The 20936-nt window shown below is 43.8% G+C and overlaps 1 protein-coding gene across 3 annotated transcripts; it reads left to right on the top strand.

Annotated features, from left to right (window-relative positions):
* CLDND1 (claudin domain containing 1) lies at positions 1-12520 on the top strand. 3 transcript variants are annotated; one of them, XM_076349143.1, is made up of 6 exons: positions 1-65; positions 621-789; positions 4799-5097; positions 6315-6422; positions 6803-6940; positions 7049-12520. In XM_076349143.1, the coding sequence occupies exons 3-6, from the start codon at positions 4809-4811 to the stop codon at positions 7267-7269; spliced, it is 756 nt and encodes a 251-aa protein (XP_076205258.1). In that variant the 5' UTR covers positions 1-65; positions 621-789; positions 4799-4808; the 3' UTR covers positions 7270-12520. The 3 variants fall into 3 exon arrangements, with proteins under 3 accessions (XP_076205258.1, XP_076205241.1, XP_076205250.1); XM_076349126.1 differs by having other exon boundaries at positions 4796-5097; XM_076349135.1 differs by lacking the exon at positions 1-65 and adding an exon at positions 360-461 and having other exon boundaries at positions 4796-5097.
* Positions 12521-20936: the final 8416 nt, after the last annotated feature.

Below are 20936 nucleotides of genomic sequence, written 5' to 3'. Positions count from 1 at the left end.
CTCGGCACCGCGGGGCGGAAGCAGCGCGGCGGGGCCGGGCCGGGGGTGCGAGGCGGCGATGGGCGGTGGGTGCGGCGCCGCGCCGGGCCGGGGCGGTTGTAACCGTTGAAGGGGGCGGTTGCTGAGTGTGGGAGGGGGCAGAGGGGAGGGGGGGTTGAGGCGCTCTCCTCGGGTTTGCTGCCTGCCAACCGCCCGCGGCGCCCGGTGGGCGGTTGCTCCCCCTCGCAGGGCTGTCGCCTGAGAGGCCGGAGCCGCGGGGGGGAGGGCGGTCGGCTTGGCCCGTGCCTCGTCCTGGCGACGGGGGGTGTCGGCACCGCGTGGGCGGCCGGTGCCGGAGCGCGGCCCGGGTAGCCGACCGGCTGCGGGGCTCCGCGTTTGCACGGGGAGAGAGCCGTTCATACGGTCACTTACCCCGGCGGCTGCCGGCGCTGCCTGTCTGCCCGTGTGCTGGATTGAGCCTGGTGGGGCATGGTGCTGTTGGCCTGAGCGCTCTCGCAGTCATTTTTTTCCCCCTTACTTTTAAATATTTCTTTCTTAATGAGTAACACTGGGAGATTTCTGTGAAGTAATTTCAAAGCGAATGATGATCTCAAACTATTTGGTTTGCTTTCTACTTCTAGATCACTTTTTGTGAACTGGTGGTGTTGAAGAAACTGAATGAATGGAACAGTTAGGAAGCTTGCGTTTCATGCTCTCCGCTTGCCACAAGACACAAACAACACTGTGTCTCTGAAGCGACCTGGAATCATTGGAGCTGTGTGTCCTGAGGGACTCTGAGGACCTCTGAAGGTAAAAAAGTGTTCGGTAGCATTCTTTCCTAACCCTCTGTTGCCCTGACTATTAAAAGGAGGATCCTGTTTGGTAGTGTTGCCAGCCCTCTCCCCACATTTACACCTTCTGCTGGGCTGCCTGCCTATTCTGCTTTCCCAAAGAGCAGTTAGATTGCAGGCGTGTTTTCTGAGAAAATGCCAGCAAATGCAGCCTTACTCTTTTGTGAGGGAAGGTAAAAGGAGTTTCTTAAATGTGGTGGCCCGCTGTTGGCTGCAGGGAGTGATTGCTGTTACAGGGTAAAAATATGCATATTTTTGTATTCCCCTCTGCCACGGTACAGTAACTTCTTAAAATGCTTGTCCGTTCTCCAGTCTTGCAGTTGATTTTTTTGCCAGAATACTTGCTTTTGTGCTGTTCTGCGGTTTTTTTTTTTTCAACTCTACTGACTTGTCCCTTTTCTTCCCCCCTTCTGTGAAGTACATGCATCTAGTCATTCCTTTGAACGTTGCTGCTAGTTTGGCCTTTGCCTTCTCTTTTATGAGCTGGTGTTTTGAAATTTTTACATGTCTGTCTGCTTTCAAAAACATCCTGTGAAACATTTCTGCTTGAGTGCCTGTTTACTGCTGCCTTGTGTTGTCTTATATTCATTGCACAGCTTAGTTTCAGCCATAACTTGTTTGAAATAGCTTCTACTGTTAGAATAAAATGTGCTGGCAGTGCCGTATGAACAAACCTTTTGTAAAAACAATGAAGGTTCTTGCTGACAGCCTATAAAGGCAAAGTATTTCCATTTATTATCAATCTTTATGTCTTTATAATTAATGTAATCTTCAGTAGTAGTAATGTTATTTTTTGGTACTTAAGCTTATTCTAAGGCACCTTCTACATACTGTTCTCCATAGAACCTTTTGCAAAGTGTGGCATAATCTCGTAAACATGTAGTGTCTTTCTTCATGGTCTTCTCTGGTAACTATTTCTTACTGACTATGCTTACTACTCCCATTGAGCTCTGCCTGGAGCTGGAAGGGTGGTTCTCTCTTTAACAGAGCAAAGGACACCTCGTTTAAGTGGGGGTGTGTCTACTGTAAATGAAGATGCATTGGATATACACAGTGAATGGGCAGGGTAGTCAAGTCTACTACACTGTGGCAGGAAGAACTTCTAGTTAAATGTGCCTGAAGTGTTATAGAGTTCTTCATCTCTTCTGTAAGTAGTGAAGTGTTAGGCAGAAGCATTGAAGGGATCTTTATTATAAGGAATTGGGGGCGTGCTCTTGCCCTGGCACTGTCTTGTCCGTGCTGAAAATCCATGTGTGCTCTTTCTGGGACAAATGCCACACAAAGCTACCCGCTAGATTTCAGGGACTGTAGCCACCTCAGCTGCTTTCTACCGATGCCTGGAGCTGTGCATTACAAGGATCGAACGTCTATAGATAGCCATGTTCCTTTTACAGAGCAGGTAATGAACCCTGGACAGTGCTTTAATTTACGATTTGATTTTTAACCCTTCATTTTGCTTGTGAACTGCTCTTGGTTGTCAGCTGACATCAACTCTGCCAAGTCCACTATATACCAACACACAGACGGCTAGCCAGAAATGTGTGGTTGCATTTTAATGATGCTGTGATAGGGATATTTCCAGCACCAGTGTTCTGCACCTGGCAGCAGGGATGTTGTATCTGAAAGTAAGATTTTTCTGAGCCAGTTGTTTTCTTTCTGTATGTTAGATACAAAGTTGATAGGACTCTGTTATTGTAAGTATTTATATTAAAAGGCAACGGCAGCAAACCAATGGCCCAATAATGTCCTGCTTACGTTCTTCTTCGCCAGACACTACTCTAAGGATGGAGGTTGTAGGTTCTTGTGATTCCTCCTTCCAGAGAGAGCCCTTTCTAAAGAGAGGAGTCTGTTGCAGAGGGTTCCTCTTGCAGTGAATGTGACTGCGATATAGTGGAAAATCCAGACCAGCCTGCTTGCCAGCCTGTTCTGCTGCTTGCCCTGAGAGTGAGTTCCCAGAGGATATGCTCAGCTCTGAGCTCAGCTGGGCAGGAGCCAGACAGCACAGCTTTGGCTCTGGAGATGCCACTTGCCCTGTTTGCTTTGTGAGAAGTTTGTGAAGGGGAGGGGATCCTTCAGTGAACTCAGTGGGGATGAATAGCGAGGTCAGCCCTATACAGCAACTTGCTCTCTCCCTATTCTGCTCATCCGATGTCCTGTGTACCTTGAGCTAGACGCTAGGGTATTGAAGGAGAATGGAAGTACATAACCAAGAATTAAATGCCGTACAGAGTATTTGCTTTCAAGTCTGGACTTGATTCTATGTCTTCTAGATAAGTAAGCCCAGATACAATGTTTTCTCCCTCTCAATATTTGTCCTAGCTTATAAAAGTTCACAGCTTGTGGATTATTATTTAAGTACAGTTGTGCTATGCAAATTTTGCAGTATTTTAAATGGGTGCTGCTTGTCAGTTCACCAAAAATCAGTTCTATTCTTACTCGTTGCTAAGGACGCAGTTAAATGAGGCATACTCTCTGTAATATCCCTCCTTGAATATGGAAATTAAGCATAGGGGATGATATGGGTACACCTCTTCTCCCTTCCCCAACCCTGTTAGCCAGTTTCAGCCAAATAGAGGAGCAGATGGGAGGGAAAAGAAATAAGAATGGCATCGTTAGCAGCAAATATCAGTGCCTCTGAAACTCCCTGCTTTAACTTGCACCTTGTTTCATAGTTCAGAATTTCTTATTGGCAGGTCATGACCACATTAAGTGGTCATGTTTTTCTTTGTGAATATTGTGTTTTAAGGCATTTGCTGTTTCCAGTTGCGGTTCATTCAGTTGCAGAGAAGCTAGACCAAAATATTTTGATCAAAGTATGTGGGAGAAGGGAGGTAGAACAAGCAATAGGCAAGAGCTGATTAGATAGTAGCTCATGTAACCAGACTAGCTCTAGCTGCTGAGTTAACTTCAACTGATTTTTTTTTTTTGGCAAGTGCATCAAGCCTGATTCATCATGATCCATAGATTTAATCAAGCACAGCAAACGCATGAGCATAACAGGCATCTGAGAGTCCCCTGACGTATTGCACTATCCGCAAAACATTCCATGTATTAACAATCAATTACTCATTAAAGTCACAGTATTGTCATAAGCATAAGCAGTATCTGTATTTTCCCATGCCTCCTTTGACCTGAATTTACATCGTTTGTGAGCATGACCCTGCAAAGGAGGGTATAAATGACCCCTAATACAGGGAGCCAGAGCAAGGTCCTCATGCCAGCACATGAAGGCATTTCGGTTTTGGGAGCTCTTGTCATCTTGTTCCCATGGGATAGGGCACCACCCCTGCATTGTTTTAGTTCTTCAGAAATACCACTGTATGTATTGTGACATTATTGCAGCATTTATCGTAATTTCCAAATTTGTCTTTCAGTGCTTCCTTCGTGTTCTGTCTCTAGTGCCTAGGTACGTTTCTCTGCTTCCCTAAAGGCATTCCGGCATCTTGGCATGGCTGCCCTTTGAACAGTCTAGAATAGCTTTTCTGGCATGCTTGTGGTCCTTATCTTTGCTGTAAACACAAGCTGTGAAAGCCATATGGGATGGCAGGCTGAAAATAACTTCTACTCTTGGTAATCTCTTAAGGAAAGATAAGTCTTCTGCCTGGGTGCTGTGGATGGATTCTCTGTGGTTCCCTACAATCAGGATCACAAATGACAGTGAGCTGTGCCATCTGCTTTGGGGACAGAATTGCTGTTGCTCTGTCAGTTGCTCTCTCAGAAAGAGCAGCTAGCACAGCGTGGCTGGGAGGAGGGCGATATCCATGCCTTGAACTTGCAGATCCAGCAGATGCTGACTAGTACTGTAGGCTTGCTTGGTTGTTCCTTTGATTCCAGCGTGTTGGAAGACGTGCATATCCTGAGGGGACATTGCGTAAGAGGAATGATGTCATGAGTTTGACACTGCTAGGATAACTTTGCATTTACTGTCAGAGGAGTTACTCACTTGGTCCTCTCTTTCCTTACAGCAGAAAGGGCGCAATGATGGATAACCGTTTTGCTACAGCGCTAGTAATTGCTTGTGTTCTCAGCCTCATCTCCACCATCTATATGGCAGCTTCTATCGGCACTGACTTTTGGTACGAATACCACACCCTGTCCCCAGCTGAGAATGTTAGTGAAGCTGGTAGGAGCATCTGGGAGGAATTTGTCAGCGAAGAGGCAGATGAGAAGACCTACACAGATGCGCTCTTCCGGTGCAACGGCACAGTGGGATTGTGGCGGAGGTGTATCACTGTACCCAAAAAATCTCACTGGTACAGCCCACCAGGTATCTCCAGAGCAATTAACACTTCCCTAGCTTGCCTGGGGTGGTACGTGCTAACTTCCTCACAACATATTCACACCACTTTGTTCCTCCAGAAGGCTAATTTCTAGCTTATGTGTTTTTTTTTTTTTAATAAAGACAGTCTAAATTTTTAAAGAAGCAAAAGGCAAAATGGTCTGTGGCTGTCAGTGCTACAGACTTTGGATTTGACACATGATACTTGATCTAAATTTAGTCTGGTATAACTTGTCTTTTGCATCTGCTGTCCAACTGGGGATACAGTTATAGTCGCTATGTCAGTCATTGTCTTTTTAGGAGAGGTCCTGGGATCCAGCAACGGAATAAAGATACTACTTTATCAAGGGGGCACTTGCTCCTTTTAGCTAGTAATTCATTTTGCTCGCGTGTCACAAATGTCCCACTGTTGCATCAGCACATTTTGGACTCCTTGTACCATAGTGCTGGATATAGAATGAAGTATTTGTATTCTTTTTCACAATGGTTGGGGGCTAAAAAAGTGTGGTGAGCGATTATTTTAATTGCTTCAAAGTAGATTTTGGACACATATTGTGGTGTGAAGCCCTTCATTTTGAACTCTCTTAAAAAAAATGTATTTTGAAACACTTTTTCTGGAGAAAAAACATTACGTGAAATACTTTTTTTATTCTCTAATGAAGATACTTATTTTGGAAGACACTTAAACCAGGTCTGCTCAATAGTATTCTCAAAGCAAAATCTAACTGAGGCATAAAAGGGGAGAAATTTAGTATAAAGAAGCAAATATTTTCTGTTCTTTAAATAGTCCTTTCTATCCCATTTTTGAATGAAGTGTTTAGTACGATACTACATTCTGCACATGGAGATAAGCACATCTCAGTTAAGCAACTCTGAGTACAATAATACGTAACAACATAGTTGAGCATCATATGCCAGATTTCTTTCCCAATCTGTCAAACATGGTCCAGTTCTCTGTGGATAACCCAGGTAAGCTTGAAGATTCTGCTCACTGTCCCTCACTGTAGTAACTACGTTATGCTAACTACATTATGATAAGGCATCCTACAGATCTGTTTTGAGAGGTAATTTTTTCTCTAAAATGTTTTTTCTCTAAAACTTTTTCTCTGAGGAGCTTCCCAGCTTAAATGTTTGGGAAAGGAGGAATTGAAGGGGGGGGGGTGGGAGGGAGACACCTAATGGTAATTTTTTCTTTTTTCCACCAGAAACTGATATGACTACAAACTGCATCAGTTTTTCCCTCTCTGATCAGTTTATGGAAAAGTACATAGAGCCTGGAAATCACAATAGTGGCACGGATTTGAATCGAACTTGTAAGTGTGTCTCACTTCTGGCAGGTAAAAAAGTAGGATGAAAAAAAAGACGTTTCTCAAATACAGTCACTAGTGAGGGAAGCATCTGTATCTTGCGCTGCTGTTTTTTTTTCCTTCACAGTAGCACAGGAAATAGATCAAAGTGTAAAAGGAGAACTTAAGTGCTTTAGCAAAGATTTTGCCCATGAATGCAGTACAGGAATTTGGGAGTTAACAAATGAAGTTCTTCCTACTTTAGTGGGGCCTTTGGTCCTTTTTACCTGTGAATGTAGTGTCTGATGAAGCAGAAGCAGTGTGGGTAGAAGGGAATATAAGATGGTGGGAGATCAGTTTCTAGCATGTTTTCAACAAACTTGTTTTGTGTGTTTTTTCACGTGCAGATCTCTGGCGATTGCAGTTTCTCCTGCCCTTTGTCAGCCTTGGCCTCATGTGCTTTGGGGCTCTGATTGGGCTGTGTGCTTGTGCTTGTCGCAGCCTTTACCCTGCCATTGCCACCGGAGTCCTCCATTTCCTAGCAGGTAGGTCTCCTGCCATCCATCACTTACCCTCCCTCCTCCAGAAGCTCATAGTGACAGCCAGAGCACTTCAACGGTGAGCTCATTGCGCTTTACTGCTTCCTTCCCCAGGGCTTTGTACGCTGGGCCTGGTTGGCTGCTATGTAGCTGGGATTGAGCTGCTCCATAAGAAGCTGCCCCTGCCTGATGATGTGAGGGGTGAATTTGGCTGGTCCTTCTGCCTAGCCTGTGTCTCGGCACCTTTGCAGTTTATGGCAGCTGCTCTTTTCATCTGGGCGGCTCGCACCAACAGAAAGGAATTCACTCTCTTGAAAGCGTACCGTGTAGCATAAGTGCTGCTACCAAAGTATTGGGTTTCCATGTTATAACCTCTTCTCCCCCCAACCCCTACTATTTTTTTCTTTTAGTCAGAATTTTACCTTGTACTGCAAGCTTCTTGCCAGTTGAGACAATTTAGCCTGCAGGCCCTGAAGACAAAGACCTCTGGGCTAAATGACGAAACTCTGCCAGAAGTCTGCAGAACTTGAACAAGTTTTTAAATTGTTTTTTTTAAGAATTATTATTTTTTAAGCTTCATTTGGTTGTTGAATATCCCCTTAGTTAGGTGTACATCCTCCTTCCTAATTTTATTACCCTGTCAGCCTGGAGGAAATAGAACTGGTGTTGTCGGGTGGAAGAGAGATAGGAAAAGAAAAGATGCAGGTAGGCAAGAATGGGAACCTCAGTGCACAAATAATAAATAAATAATCAGGAGCTGCCTGCTGTGTGACCCAAGCAGGCAGTACCTACCGAAAGCACCCAAGAGACATGGGGGAACTCAGAAACCTCTGTTATGGAAATACTGTAGCTAAATCAGTCCTGTAGCTTTGCTTTGGGTCTCTTATTCTCACTAGTTTTCTACTTTTTGTGGCTTCTGCCAAAACTGATGCAGGCAGAGCAGCCGGCTGTGAGAGTGCCTGCACAGCACACCATCCCGAAGTAATGAGTTGGCCCACATGGAGCTTTGCTGCTCTAGCTACGCTGGTTCCAGGACCCAGGCTAGTTTGGTATCTGCACTACATGTGATTGTGCACTCTAATCTTAACTTGTGGTGCTTTTGCTTGCTGTGAAATAAGGCTTTCCTCTCTCTTGTGTTGAAAACGACCCTTCACAAGTTTTTTGGTTTTAATTTGGTTTAGTGTATGTGTGTATATGTACATATATAAATTTAACTTTTTTAAAGCTCACCTATTTATCCTATATAGCACACAACAGGGTTTTTTTTAAAAGGTGCTGCTCTTTTCCCATCTTGCCCCAAACCTATTGTTTAAATGAAATAATAATTAAAAAAAATAAGCTCAGAAATTTTCAGCGTTGCATGAATCTGATGGGAAGGTGAGAGAATGGTCTGAAGTGAATTTTACTTGGGGAACGAAAAGCCAATGTCTAGATAATTCTCTGTTTTCAGGGAAATGTCACCAGAAACAAAGATGTTTGGTTAGATTTTTTTTTTAATTAAATTCTTGGGCTCCTGCTAACTTTAAATTTTCTCCTGTTCATCGTTGGGGGGCGCAACACGCCATAATTTCTAACTAGTTCACAGCTTCTGCACATATTTCTTCTAAATCACTGCAACTCTAGCCAGACTGGGCGGCATGTCTTATCTAGAAAACAAAGTTCCAAGTCTAAATTGTTTAATTCTGAGGCGTTAACTCCCCTTGTTTCCTTACTGCATGCTTAATAGAAGAAATAGGTCTTAGAAGAAATAAATGCTGACAAAATTACTAAGTCTGTGATGGCAAGGATTCTGTGAGATACTATTGATGAGAATGACACAGAAATAGGCATTTTTATCTCATGGCTGTTTTTTTTATTTTGTTTTGTGCTTTTTTTTTTCAGTAGGTCCTTCTACCCAGGCTGTCTTTGCTGGGTCAGCAAACAGCCTTAGTCACTAGTTCCCTGAAGATCAGGGATATCTGCTAGTATTGTTTCTTTATTTTTTTTTTATCATGTGTGTGATAGGGATCTACCTACTTCTCCTTTTATTATCATCATTGGAGTCTGTGCAAAGTGAAACAAGGATCATGATGAAAACCAGGATCACGGAAAAAGCAGCAGTAGACTGTTCAAGATAATTCTCTTTCTTTTGCTGTTGAGTGATTTTTTTTCACCTTCCCTCCTAAAACAGCTTCTTTCCCGCTCTACAATGTCTGGGCCAATTCTAACCCAGTGAGAGGGGATGTGGTACTTTTGTACAGTATCTGAGAGTAAATGAAAATCCATGCTGCTGATGTGTACTGATATGGTGCTTTTTCAGAGTCATTAGTTATCTCTGACTTAGGTAAATAAGGCCGAACTGCTCAGCTTGTCTCGTTCCTCATTTGTCAGAAATACTAGGGCATGCAAGCCTCAGCTCGGGTCAAAAGGGCTGGAAGGTGCTATTCTGCACTTTGAGAGGAAACACTGCTCGTTATTTTATCTAGTACAGTTTGGGTTCTTTTTTCAGGAGCTGGCAGAATAATCATATCTTGTGTTTTTAATCTGAGCAATAGGAATCCTGTGCGCTTGCTCTCTCCTCTTGTATCAGACACCTATTTTTCTGAAGTGTAAATCTCACTTTTCAGACATTAACATTCTTGCTTCCAAAAGAAGGATTGTTATGGAGAGAAAAGGGAATGTTGGAAGTGCTGTCAGTCCTTTCTTGATCATTTCAAGTATCAGCAAAACCAAGATTGCCTGCTTTTGTCTGTCTTAGATAAAGGCTGCTGGTTTTCTCTGCCCTAAAATGAAGAAAACAGGCTTTAATTGATCCTTGATTTGGACCATTTATCTAAAATGAAGATCACCTTTCAGGGTTTTTTTGGTTTTTTTTCTCTTCACTCTCGTGTAAAGATTTCTTCATCAGAATGGATTTCAGTGAGAAGCAGATTTCATACAGAAAGAGGACTATCCCTCTCCATTGCGTGGGGTGATGGATCTGCGTGTAGCTGTCTTGTTTTGTAAGTATGTGCTTTGCTCAAGGTGTAAAGGGAGCAAGAAGAGTTTTTGGACTGCTGGCTTGGGTCCACTAAATGGTGTTGGAGGAGGACAGAAAAACAGAGTAGACACTGAGGATGGAGTAATTCTATAAAAGAGAGATGATTAAGTGTGCTAACAGATACTGGGACAGATCTTGACCCCGTGTGTGGTACAGGCCCTTCACGCCAGCCTCCTCAGGCCTCCTCATGCCACTTTCAGAGGTTGGCTGCATTCAAGAGAAGCTTGAGGCCTGTGTGTATGTTTGTGGTCACATAAGTATATGCAAATACAGACATCCTTGCTCAAAAAAGTGAAGTCTTCCAACTCTGGAAGAAAGTGGTGAGATCAAAGGCTGATTTGTGTTCCTCAGTATTTTGTGGTCTGACCATGGGAGATGGTTACTGATACTGGTTCAGTGTTGGAGATAGGGATGAGGCAGATACACACAGTAAGATCAAAAGAGATTAAAAAAGGGGTGTCCTTGTGTGTCTGTGTGCACAGGGGAGATGGCACACATCTCTAACACTGTTGTATGGGCTGGTGAAAGTGAAGAGAAGGCATATCAAAGGAAAAGGAGAAACAAAAGAGGAGGGGGAGGAATCCTGTCAGACTGAGCGTGAGAACCGAGGACGCTTGACACTGCATGGGAGCAAGCTCCCAGGACTCCACGTGAACTCCCCGTGTGGTGCTGTGTAGCCAGCATAGCAGAGGCCAGCCGCTGCTCCTCCACCACCACTGCCTTCCTGCCCACCCACAGCGCCATCACAGTGGCAGCATGAGCGAGTGGGTGAACTCTTCTCTTGTGCTTATGAGAAGCCCATAAAGGCTCTGTCCCCCAAATCCGAGGTGGGCAAGCTGCATTTGTCCTTCAATCACGCCCCTATGACAACGTTTCTTCTTTACAGGCTTGGGCTTGTTTTCCTGCCAACACTGTGAAACCACTAGAAAAGCAGGACTAGCGGAAAGCTGCACAGAGCAATAAAGTGTTTAGTCTAGGTAGCAGCAGCTTCTTATTTTTTCCTCGAAGTGACATTTTCCCTGTCCTCTCCCCCCGCTCCAAACAACTCTGAGAAGGGGCTGGTCAATGAAGCTGCGAAGAGGGGTTTTTGTTACTGTGGCTGTAAAGACAGCTCCCACTGTGTTAGAGGAGAGATTGCTGAAAACAGGAGAATGGTCAATCCCATTTCCTTTCTTTAATAAAAAAGCAGTATAGAGCAGACACAAAAAATTGCTTTGTTGTGTAAAGGGGACAGTTCGCCACTTACAAAAGGAATAATATGTTGTGGGTGCAAGTGATAGCATAGTCTTGGATGACCCGGGAGGCCCTTCTAATCTCTTGTCATGCCAGAAACTGTGTGATGATCTAGTTTTCCTTCTGGATTGTGTGCTGGCCAGGTGGTCCTTTCCTCATGGAAGGTCTGTTGCAGTCTTTTTGCTACGCTGATAATGAACGCCTCCTCTCCCCTCATCTAAAATGCTCTGAAGTGTGTTTTGAGAAAGGTGTTTGGGTGGGTTTTTTTTATTTTTTGTGTTCTTTGTCACTTATGGTTGGCACCAAGTTATGTACCAGCTCGCAGTCTCTCTTGCAGTGCTGTCTTAGTTTTGTGATTCAAGGCAATGACTTCTGAAAAGCTCTTTGCTGCTCACTAGCATTGTGTGTACTCAGCCAGTACCTGCTAGTCAAAGAGAAATTCTGAAATGTCAGCAGCTTGTCATCGTTATATCTGGGGCTGATTGTCCACCTCTATATGTGTGTATTTCCTGCTTGAGTAGATTGTGTATCTCAATATCTTGAAGCTGTTTTTTGGGGTTTTTTTTCCCGTTTCCTCAGGAATAGCTAGAGTTTTGTGCTATAGAACTTCTTTATAACCTGGTTTCTAATAGGAAAGGATCAAAAGTTTGTGTGTTTACTACTAGCTCTTCTATTGCTGTAGAATATTATTCTTGCCCTATATTTTTAAACTACAACTTTCAAAACTATGGAGTGCAAATTGAAGCCTTTGTTCAAGTTACGGTTCAGATATATGACAGTGGAAGAATGGATACTCTGTAACTGGAAGACTGTATAGGTATTCTGGATATGGCAATAACAGCCATATGCAAAATTACACTTAACAAGCACCTCTCTGCCGACCGATACATGCCAAACCTTTATACAAACTGATGACCACTGAAAAAAAATCTGACAGCAATAATGTATTCCACTCCTCTCTCTCCTCCTCCCTTCAAAATTACTACTTTTAAAAATAACCATAGGGACAGTGTTTTATTTATTGATCAGGTTAGAGCAATGAGTGTCAGATGTCTCTGTACTCCATGCTTTCTGTGTACAGACAAGGGTGAAGATAATTGATTTTTGCAGAGGATCCAAGCATCTCTCTACCCTTGGGTTTTGCAAGGTGAAGATTGAAAAATTTCAAGAAAACTAATTTTTGTTTAATGAAAATTAATTATTACTTAATCAGAACCCTCAAAAAAAAAAAGTTAGCGATTTTTTTAATAGCTTGCTTGCTTTCTCCAGCTTTCTCATGTCTTTCATCTGCCTCTTTTAAAGTGTCTCTCACATTAAATGGTTTTAGAATATTATCTTTTTTAGATTGATGTGTGCAAAGATAATCTGCTGTTGTATTTTGTATCACTATCTTGGAAGAGGAAATCCTTACATATGTAACTTTTTAATGGACCTACCCATTACATCTGTAATTTGGGCTAGTTCTCAATATCAGACATGCATTTTTTAAAAAAAAATTGGAGTACCTATTAAAAATAGGTCAATCCAAACATCCTTAAATAGCCTTTCAAAAAAGTAAACAATGAGGAAGTGTTTCCAGAACACTTCGTTAGCAAGGATTCCCTCTAACCCATGTTATGACCTACCATGTGTCCGGACCTTTACAATCAGTCCTTTTTCCATTCAGCTTCCACAGCTGAATGCACGTGAGTATATTTTGCTGCACATTAACTTGATTGAGCCATGGTTGAGGACCATTCTCCGTTGTAACTTCACCTTTTATCATCCTCATGATAAAAGGGTTACACTACAATGCCTCTGTTGTTGGAAAAGCCCTGTGAAGAAGCACCACGTGGTCTCTTTGTGGAAGAACCATCCTCTGTTAGCTGTCTGCCTGGAAGAACCAAGGCAGACCCCGGTGGAGGGAGTGCAGCTCTTTGCCAGTGCCCCGTCATGTTTCCATACCCGTAAGCTCAGCGGTGGAGACTTGCGTTAGCTGTAAGTGTTAGTATCGGGTGTCCTTCACACTGTGTCAGGTGAGTGTGATTAGAGCCTTTCCCAGCAGTGTCCAGCCATGGTGTGCTGTGAGTATATTCTTGGGCTAAGCTACCAAATCAGTACTGCACTGAATGTTGGGGTTTTTCCTTCCTCTGAGGCCAAGTACAGCTTGTACCTTTAGCTGATTTGATTCTTTGGGAGATTTCTCTGCAGTCTGATAGCTGACACTGTTGGCTAAGTGACCATGGCAGTACCTTTTTACATTGAATACATTGAATGGTTTTTATGTAAATTCAGAGAGGGGGGTTGATTTAGACTAGATATAAGTAATACATTTTTTACACTGAAGGTGGTGAAACACTGGCCCAGGTTGCCCAGAGAGGTGGTGGATGCCCCATCCCTGGAAACATTCCAGGTCAGGTTGGACGGGGCTCTGAGCAAGCTGATCTAGTTGAAGATGTCCCTGCCCGCGGCAGGGGGTTTTGACTAGATGACCTTTAGAGGTCCCTTCCAACCCAAACTATTCTATGATTCTATTATCAGAGGACTTGTCTGTGACAAACACGTGTAAAAAGTGTCAAAGCTGACTATCTGATATGTTTACACTGATGATGATTTAATCGTTGATTGAATCCACCAGTTAATCACCAAAGTGATGTGTGTTTTGGAGCACTGGCTGGATGAGACCAGGAGTGAGCTGGAGTGGCAGTGCAGAGCAGGTGCTAATTTTCTGTGATGCCTCAGCTCTACCAGAGCCTTCCTGCCTAAAGGTGATATTGATAGCAGACGCTGGAGAACTGGTTCCACAGCCTCTCCAAATCCTTCCTGGGTCTCAGCCCTGCGCTGTACCATGCTCCCTTACCATTGCTCATTCCCTAATTTGAACAAATTACTTGTGTGGGTGATTTTGCGATCGTTGTGCCTTTACTTAAGTAACTTTTCCAACCCTCATTAAATTGCTTTGGTTGAGAAAGGGGTGGGGTTCATCTTCACCAGAAATAAGCTCTGCTTTCTGAGTGCTTTCTGGGGCTGTTGCAGTAGTTTTTTGCAAACAAATCCCTTTTGTCTTGCTCTCAAGTGACCCATTTAACTAGCTAGGTTTGATTTGCATTTTGATGTTTACTTCCACACAAAACAACAGCGGTATAAAACCATAGCATCTGCCCAGTGCTAGACCTGCTTGGGTTCTCTAAAGGTCTTCAAGTTCTGGAAAGTGATTAACCATCCACAAATGATGAGGACATCCCGAATGGTGTCAGTAGTGGGATGCTGCTGGAGGAGTTGCCCCTGCCTACAGAGTGCTGAACTGGGAGGTGAGGCAGGAGGAGCTGGTGAGTGGGGCACGGGCTGCAGCGGGAAACGAGCGGTCCCTGACAGCGGGTCGCAGGTTCTGGAGCAGCTTCACTTTTCTGCTTGAGCCACTGCAGACCTGCCCAGGAACAGCACTTGGACAACTGTATCAACAGTCTGAGGGGCAGCATGGACAACACGTAGTGATTTCCCCTGCGGGCCTGGGCTTGAAGAGGTTGTAGCAGCCAGGGCTGTCCTCTACAGGGAGCACAAGGAAGCATGTAGCGTTATGGGGAGAGGAAGCCAAACCTGTTCTGGAGCAGACGGTTGTGTTTTACTTCCAGCCACCTTTGTGAGCTGACAGGAGTGTCATCATCCAGGCGATAGACTTGTTATTCCCCTTCTGTGTCTTCTTGCTTCCTTCTCCCAGCTCCTGCCACTGATTCTTCCCTTTCCATTCTCTCTCTTTCATAGCCTCTTTTACCACAAGAAATAAACTAGCTATACACTTCAGGGGCATGTTGGGCCATACTCAGAGGACCTTAAGTCTGTCCACATCCCTGTTACGCACCCAGCTGGGTGCATGTGGAAGCCTAAAGCCAGCTAATTGGAAATGCTAGGCACAGGAACATTTGTTGGGGCATGTAGCTATGGCCCTGAATGCTTTTAAAGCACTGGCACCCTTTTTAATGTGGCCTGGATGCTGTTGGCTCTGCTCTGCCAGGTGCTCAGCTTATGGTTTTGTGGGGGGTTGACCCTGGCTGGATGCCAGGTACCCATCAAAGCTGCTCTATCACTCCCCTTCCTCAGCTGGACAGGGGAGAGAAAAATATAACAAAAAGCTCATGGGTTGAGATAAGGGCAGGGAGAGATCATTCACCAATTACCGTCACGGGCAACACAGACTCAACTTGGGGAAAAAATTAATTTATTACCAGTCAAATCAGAGTAGGATAATGAGAAATAAAACCAAATCTTAAAAAACACCTTCCCCCCCACCCCTCCCTTCTTCTTGGACTTAATTTTACGTCCAATTTTCTCTACCTTCTCCCCCCACAGTGGCACGGGAATGGGGGTTGCAGTCAGTTCATCACATGTTGTCTCTGCCGCTCCTTCCTCCTCAGGGGGAGGACTCCTCACACTCTTCCCCTGCTCCAGCGTGGGGTCCCTTCCACGGGAGACAGTCCTCCACAAACTTCTCCAACGTGAGTACTTCCCACAGGCTACAGTTCTTCACAAACTGCTCCAACATGGGTCCCTTCCATGGGGTGCAGTCCTTCAGGAACAGGCTGCTCCAGTGTGGGTCCCCCACGGGGTCACAAGTCCTGCCAGCAAACCTGCTCCAGTGTGGGCTCCTCTCACCACGGGTCCAACAGGTCCTGCCTGCCAGGAGCCTGCTCCAGTGCGGGCTTCCCACGGGGCCACAGGCTCCTTCAAGCATCCACCTGCTCCAGCGTAGGGTCCTCCGCAGGCTGCAGGTGGATATCTGCTCCACCGTGGACCTCCATGGGCTGCAGGGGGACAGCCTGCCTCACCATGGTCTTCACAGGCTGCAGGGGAATCTCTGCTCCAGTGCCTGGAGCACCTCCTCCCCCTCCTTCTTCACTGACCTTGGTGTCTGCAGAGTTGTTTCTCTCACACATTCTCACTCCTCTCTCTGGCTGCAATTGCTGTGTGCGCAGCAACTTTTTCCCCTTCTTAAATATGTTACCATGGACGCGCTGCCATCATCGCTGATTGTCTCAGCCTTGGCCAGCGGCAGGTCTGTCTTGGAGCTGGCTGGCATTGGCTCTATGGGACATAGGGGAAGCTTTTAGCAGCTTCTCACAGAAGGCACCCCTGTAGCCCCCCCGCTACCAAAACCTTGCCACGCAAACCCAATACAGGTTTAAATTCTCTGCATCCAGTGTTTACAGAATGAGAAATAAGACCCTAATTTGCAGTAAAAGATTTATGTAGTACAGTCTGGGCTAAAGGAGCTCTTGTTCCTGCCAGCTGTCTGCTTCTGTTATGCTCCCTACCTTGGGTCATCTTCACCCCAGGAGACGCCAGCAGGGCGACAGCTTCTTGATATTTGGGTATTGTTTGTGTTTAACAAGCTGGCAAGGAAACAGGGATCAACTGATTGAGCAGTAAAGAAAACCCCTGTGGTGCCATCATGCACAATGCAAAGATTCTGGTCTATAGGTAAAGACAGTTTGTGGGGAATTTTTTTCCCCATTTTTCAGAGTCTGTATCATATACTCAGCTCAGGTTTTTCCTTTATTGCCAGTAATTTTTAGATTAACTGCTAGAGTTTCTAGAAATTATGGACGTCACCTTTGTCTCCTCACTGAAAAGGAAGATTTTCAACAAAGATGTCACTGACTTCACATTCCCAGACCCAAGGGAAAATCCTGAGGGTTATTCGAAGCACTGAGAAATAAGTGGAACAAAGTCAGTCACCGATAATGAAGATTAAAGAAGATGAATTTCAGGCAAAGGTAATGTTTTCTGTTGGTTTCCTATTCTGGGATGTAGCAACTTGTGAGATGCATAAAAGATGCAGGAAATAATTTTTGTTCTTCACTTGACCATGTTCAGCCTCAGCTGATTTAGGTTTAAAAACCATAACCTACAAGATAAGGAGCAATGGAGCCATAATGTAGGAAGGAAGGACTCTTTGGGTGGGGCAAGTAACATTTTTTACAAAAGGAATTGATATAGCCAGTGGCTAGTCTATACATTTAAGGGCTTTAAATATAAATTTAAGATTTTAGTGTGTTAATTTTGTTTTGAAATCTTACCCTAAATCTTATAGAAAAATAAGGAGAAACTTTGGGACTTTGTTGCTTACCTAGAGTCAGTGTTATAGGAAATTTGTTTTGAAACTGTGTTGTGGTTTTTCAGCTTATGGGGTTTGTTTTGTTTTGAGTTTTTGTTTGGTTTTGAGGCAAAGAAAATCTTAGTACATGATTCTAAGCAGGAGAAATGTCTCCTCAGAGATCACTGCACCAACACATTTAATCTCTAGGATTACATTGCTTTGTAGATTGTCATAGTGCATTGAGGTTGACAGATTACCTTGTCTGACGCTTATGAAAATATTGGTGAAGGGAAAGTGTCAGCCAGCTGAACACTTCAAATCCTTAGTTTTTCACAATGCACCCTGCCATTAGCCTGCTAATATCAGGCTTCCAGTTAAAGCTCTGTATGATGGTACAGAGATACTTCAGCAAATAGCACAAGGGAGCCCTGAATATACAAGGAAAAATAAATGCACAAGTACAGAACTACAGCCATGAGCAAAAACTCAGACTTGACGCCCTCTCCCCAATCCCACATGTAAGAAGTAAGAAATGCAAATTCAGGAATGTTCTTTTACTAGCCAAGTACAGTGATTGTAGCCAGAAAAGGTATGCAGAAAAGAAAATGAAAGAAAAACTTTTAAAGTAAGCAAGCAATGACTGAGAAAACAAGATTTTGTTCTTATCTGGCATTAACGTAGTGCAGATAAGCAAAAATCGGTTCAGTAGTAGTCTCAGAAAAAAATGCTCCCTGTACAAACAGGAAACAAAGCACCAAACATGCAATTTGGCAGCAGTTGAATGTGTGAAGTTGTGCTCAGCCCTGTGCAAGAGAGGACAGCAAACTTGCCAAGCCAAATTTAAACTAGCCAGTGGCCTAACTATCACTCTGCCAGGGAAAACCAAACTGCCATACCAAGGAAAAGTATAAAGGTTAAAATATCAGGAAATACAGAGATTATAGAGAAATATGTTTTGATTGATGGGTGTATTTATTTACAGTTAAATTTAATAAACCAGTGACAAATGATGCCCTCAGTAGATCTACAAACAAAACAAGTGCTACTGGAAGAGTATGCATGTGATTCTGGCTTTTCTGTAGCAAAGCTGGAAAAAAAAAAGTTTTGGAAAGAAAACAAGTAACATCTTCTGGATAAGTTACTCCAAGAAGTAGACTGCTCGTGTCACTCACTCCAGCAGAGCTTTACAAAGCACTTACAGATTTTTTTTTTTTTCTTCAGTATTTCTAAAGTAATGGAAGAAATTAAGCAAATAGACAGTATCCTTGTCCTGAAGTGCATAAAGCCAGGTAACCAGCTGTGATAGCCCTAGAAAACTCAGCCAAGACACGTTTTGTTTAAATTGTTTGGGCTTAGGCAAACACCCTAAGGAGTTGACTACCGCATGCATGCAATGAAAGAAATATGATCTGATTTGGGGAAAAGCCACAATATTCTTGCAGTTTGGTGGCAAAAATGAATATCAGCAATTTGGATAGAGAGCTCCCTTACCATGTTAAGAACACTAGTAACTGGGCAGAGGGGTTAAGAATGTCCCTGGCGACCTGATTTAGGGAATACATAAGCCCTTACAGCACAGTAGCTGCTATATTAGAACATCATCTACCATGAAAATTTGTATGACTGTGAGGACAACTGGTTGAATGATTCTCGTGTCTCCTAGAAGGAGCCAACAAAGCAAAACTAAAATGTTTGAGGAATAAATGCAACATCATACATGGCAGATCTGCTCATCACCAGGGTCTATGGCACAGGTCTGGAAAAGTCACCACAAAAAGGCCACGTGTCTGTAGCTCTTGTGATATTGTAATATGCTGCCTGCCCAACGGGAGAAGTTGAGAACCGAACAAATCTATGTCCTCAGTCCAATAGAATTAGGTGTAAATATAAATTGAGCCACCTGTGAGCCAATTTCCAGGCAGAAGCCAGGAAGAAACTGTGAGTGGGCAAAGAAGTGGCATGAGCTTTACCAGTGTTCACACTTGTTCTTCTGACTGGAGAAAAGAGAAGCCCCATCTTCTTACGTGTTTCAAAATATTGCTATGGATTGAGTGTCCAATATAGCATCTCTTATGAAAATACTGAAACCTTCAATAAATCTTATGTCAGAGAGTTCAGGAGCTCATTGCAATATGTATCGGAACTGTTTGGAATAAGAATGCCTCCAGGCAGAGATGGATGCTGCTTACTGTGCAAATATGACTGATAGAGATCAGGGACTTGATGCCGAGTGGGATATACGTATGGGGACAAGATGCAAAAAGAAACAATGCAAATACACAACTTCCAAACATACAACGGAGCAAAGTGGGAAGGATGAGTGGCTTAACTGTGGGAAAATGCACTGTGGTTGAATGTAGGCATTTTAACTAGGGCTATATGGAGTTGACCTACTCTTTGCTGCCCAGCCTAGAAGACCAAACACCCTACATTAATTTACCCACTCCTTTATCACTGCAGATCTTCTTCCTGCTAACAATACAAGCATTCTTATTGTAGGCAGTTTCTTGGTGTGCTGGGAACAGGGTGAACTCCTGAACTCCCAAACAGTGACTGGTGTCGATGAAGTGATAGGGCATTTCAGCAAGCACAGCCTGCTATCTTGTTCCACCACGTCACAACCAACAACATACTAATGATAAATTAGCACTTACAATTTTAATTACACTATCTGTGTCCTTCAGTGTGGTCTTAAGTTCACTGTAAGTAGCAGGATTGGTATGAGAAACAGTCAGATGAGCCGGGTAAAGGTTGAACTCTTCCTATACTAGTAAGGAAAAGACTGCATGAAATCATAATCAAAATGCCTTGTCAGGATTATTTGCCTGGTATAAAAGAGGCAGTTTTACTGGGAATTGAGGAGATGTCTCTGGGGCTGGGAGCTTCCCATGTTGGCATTTCCTCACTATGGCTTGAGGGCTGTTGGTCACACAAGGCACTAAACTATTCAGCATTCAGAGCACAGCAGCATCCAGCCCTCACCTAAGCTGTCCTTGGGCATAAAGGTACAGGCTTTGATCAGATAAATCCTTGTCATGTAAGGGAGAAAAGGACTGGCACTGGGCACGCAGATGTGGCCAGTTACCCACTAAAAGCACAAAGCCTGAAGATGAGGTGTAATACACGCAGCATGCCCGCAGCTGGGGGCTGGTCAGAAAGGAAAGAAACACAAACCAACCGGGTGACCAGCTCAGAGCATTGCCTCTGAATAAATTGCAGAGCCGTCTCCTCTTTTCCTCCTGAAAGGTGGAGCTCTTTTGACTATCCTGATGTTTTTTCCTTTTCTCTTTTTCCAAACCTTTTTATATACCAAGTATGAAACCCAGAAGACAACAATTTCCACAGCAGTGAAGAGGGGATGAGTCATCACCACTACAAAAACAAGGTAGTGGTGGCAAATATGAGTGTTGGTGCAGGGGTGTATGCATGTATAGAAAGAGAGAGGGTTTGAAGGGCCCGTGAAACGGTATTAACTGTGTAAGCAGAATACAGTATTTGAACTTGGGCTTGATAATTCAGATTGTGATTGGGGAAATAGTAAAGAAGAGCTTCCCAATAGAGTACTTTAATAAATATAAGCTTAATCGTATGTCTCTGTAGGGGTTAACAAAAGCCTGGCCTGACTAACAACAGAGGGATTCCAGGAACACTTAAAATCTTGCCATATGCAGCACTGG

The sequence above is a fragment of the Aptenodytes patagonicus genome, chromosome 1 (assembly GCF_965638725.1).
Source record: "Aptenodytes patagonicus chromosome 1, bAptPat1.pri.cur, whole genome shotgun sequence".
Taxonomy (NCBI): domain Eukaryota; kingdom Metazoa; phylum Chordata; class Aves; order Sphenisciformes; family Spheniscidae; genus Aptenodytes; species Aptenodytes patagonicus.
The sequence above is the reverse complement of the archived record's forward strand: the minus strand, read 5'-3'. Positions and strand labels throughout refer to the sequence as shown.

Coding starts and splice junctions, on each gene's coding strand:
- CLDND1 (XM_076349143.1), top strand. CDS start 4,809: ATGATGGATAACCGTTTTGCTACAGCGCTAGTAATTGCTTGTGTTCTC. Junction 5,098..6,314: donor TCACTGGTACAGCCCACCAG/GTATCTCCAGAG, acceptor TTTTTCCACCAG/AAACTGATATGACTACAAAC. Junction 6,941..7,048: donor AGTCCTCCATTTCCTAGCAG/GTAGGTCTCCTG, acceptor TTCCTTCCCCAG/GGCTTTGTACGCTGGGCCTG.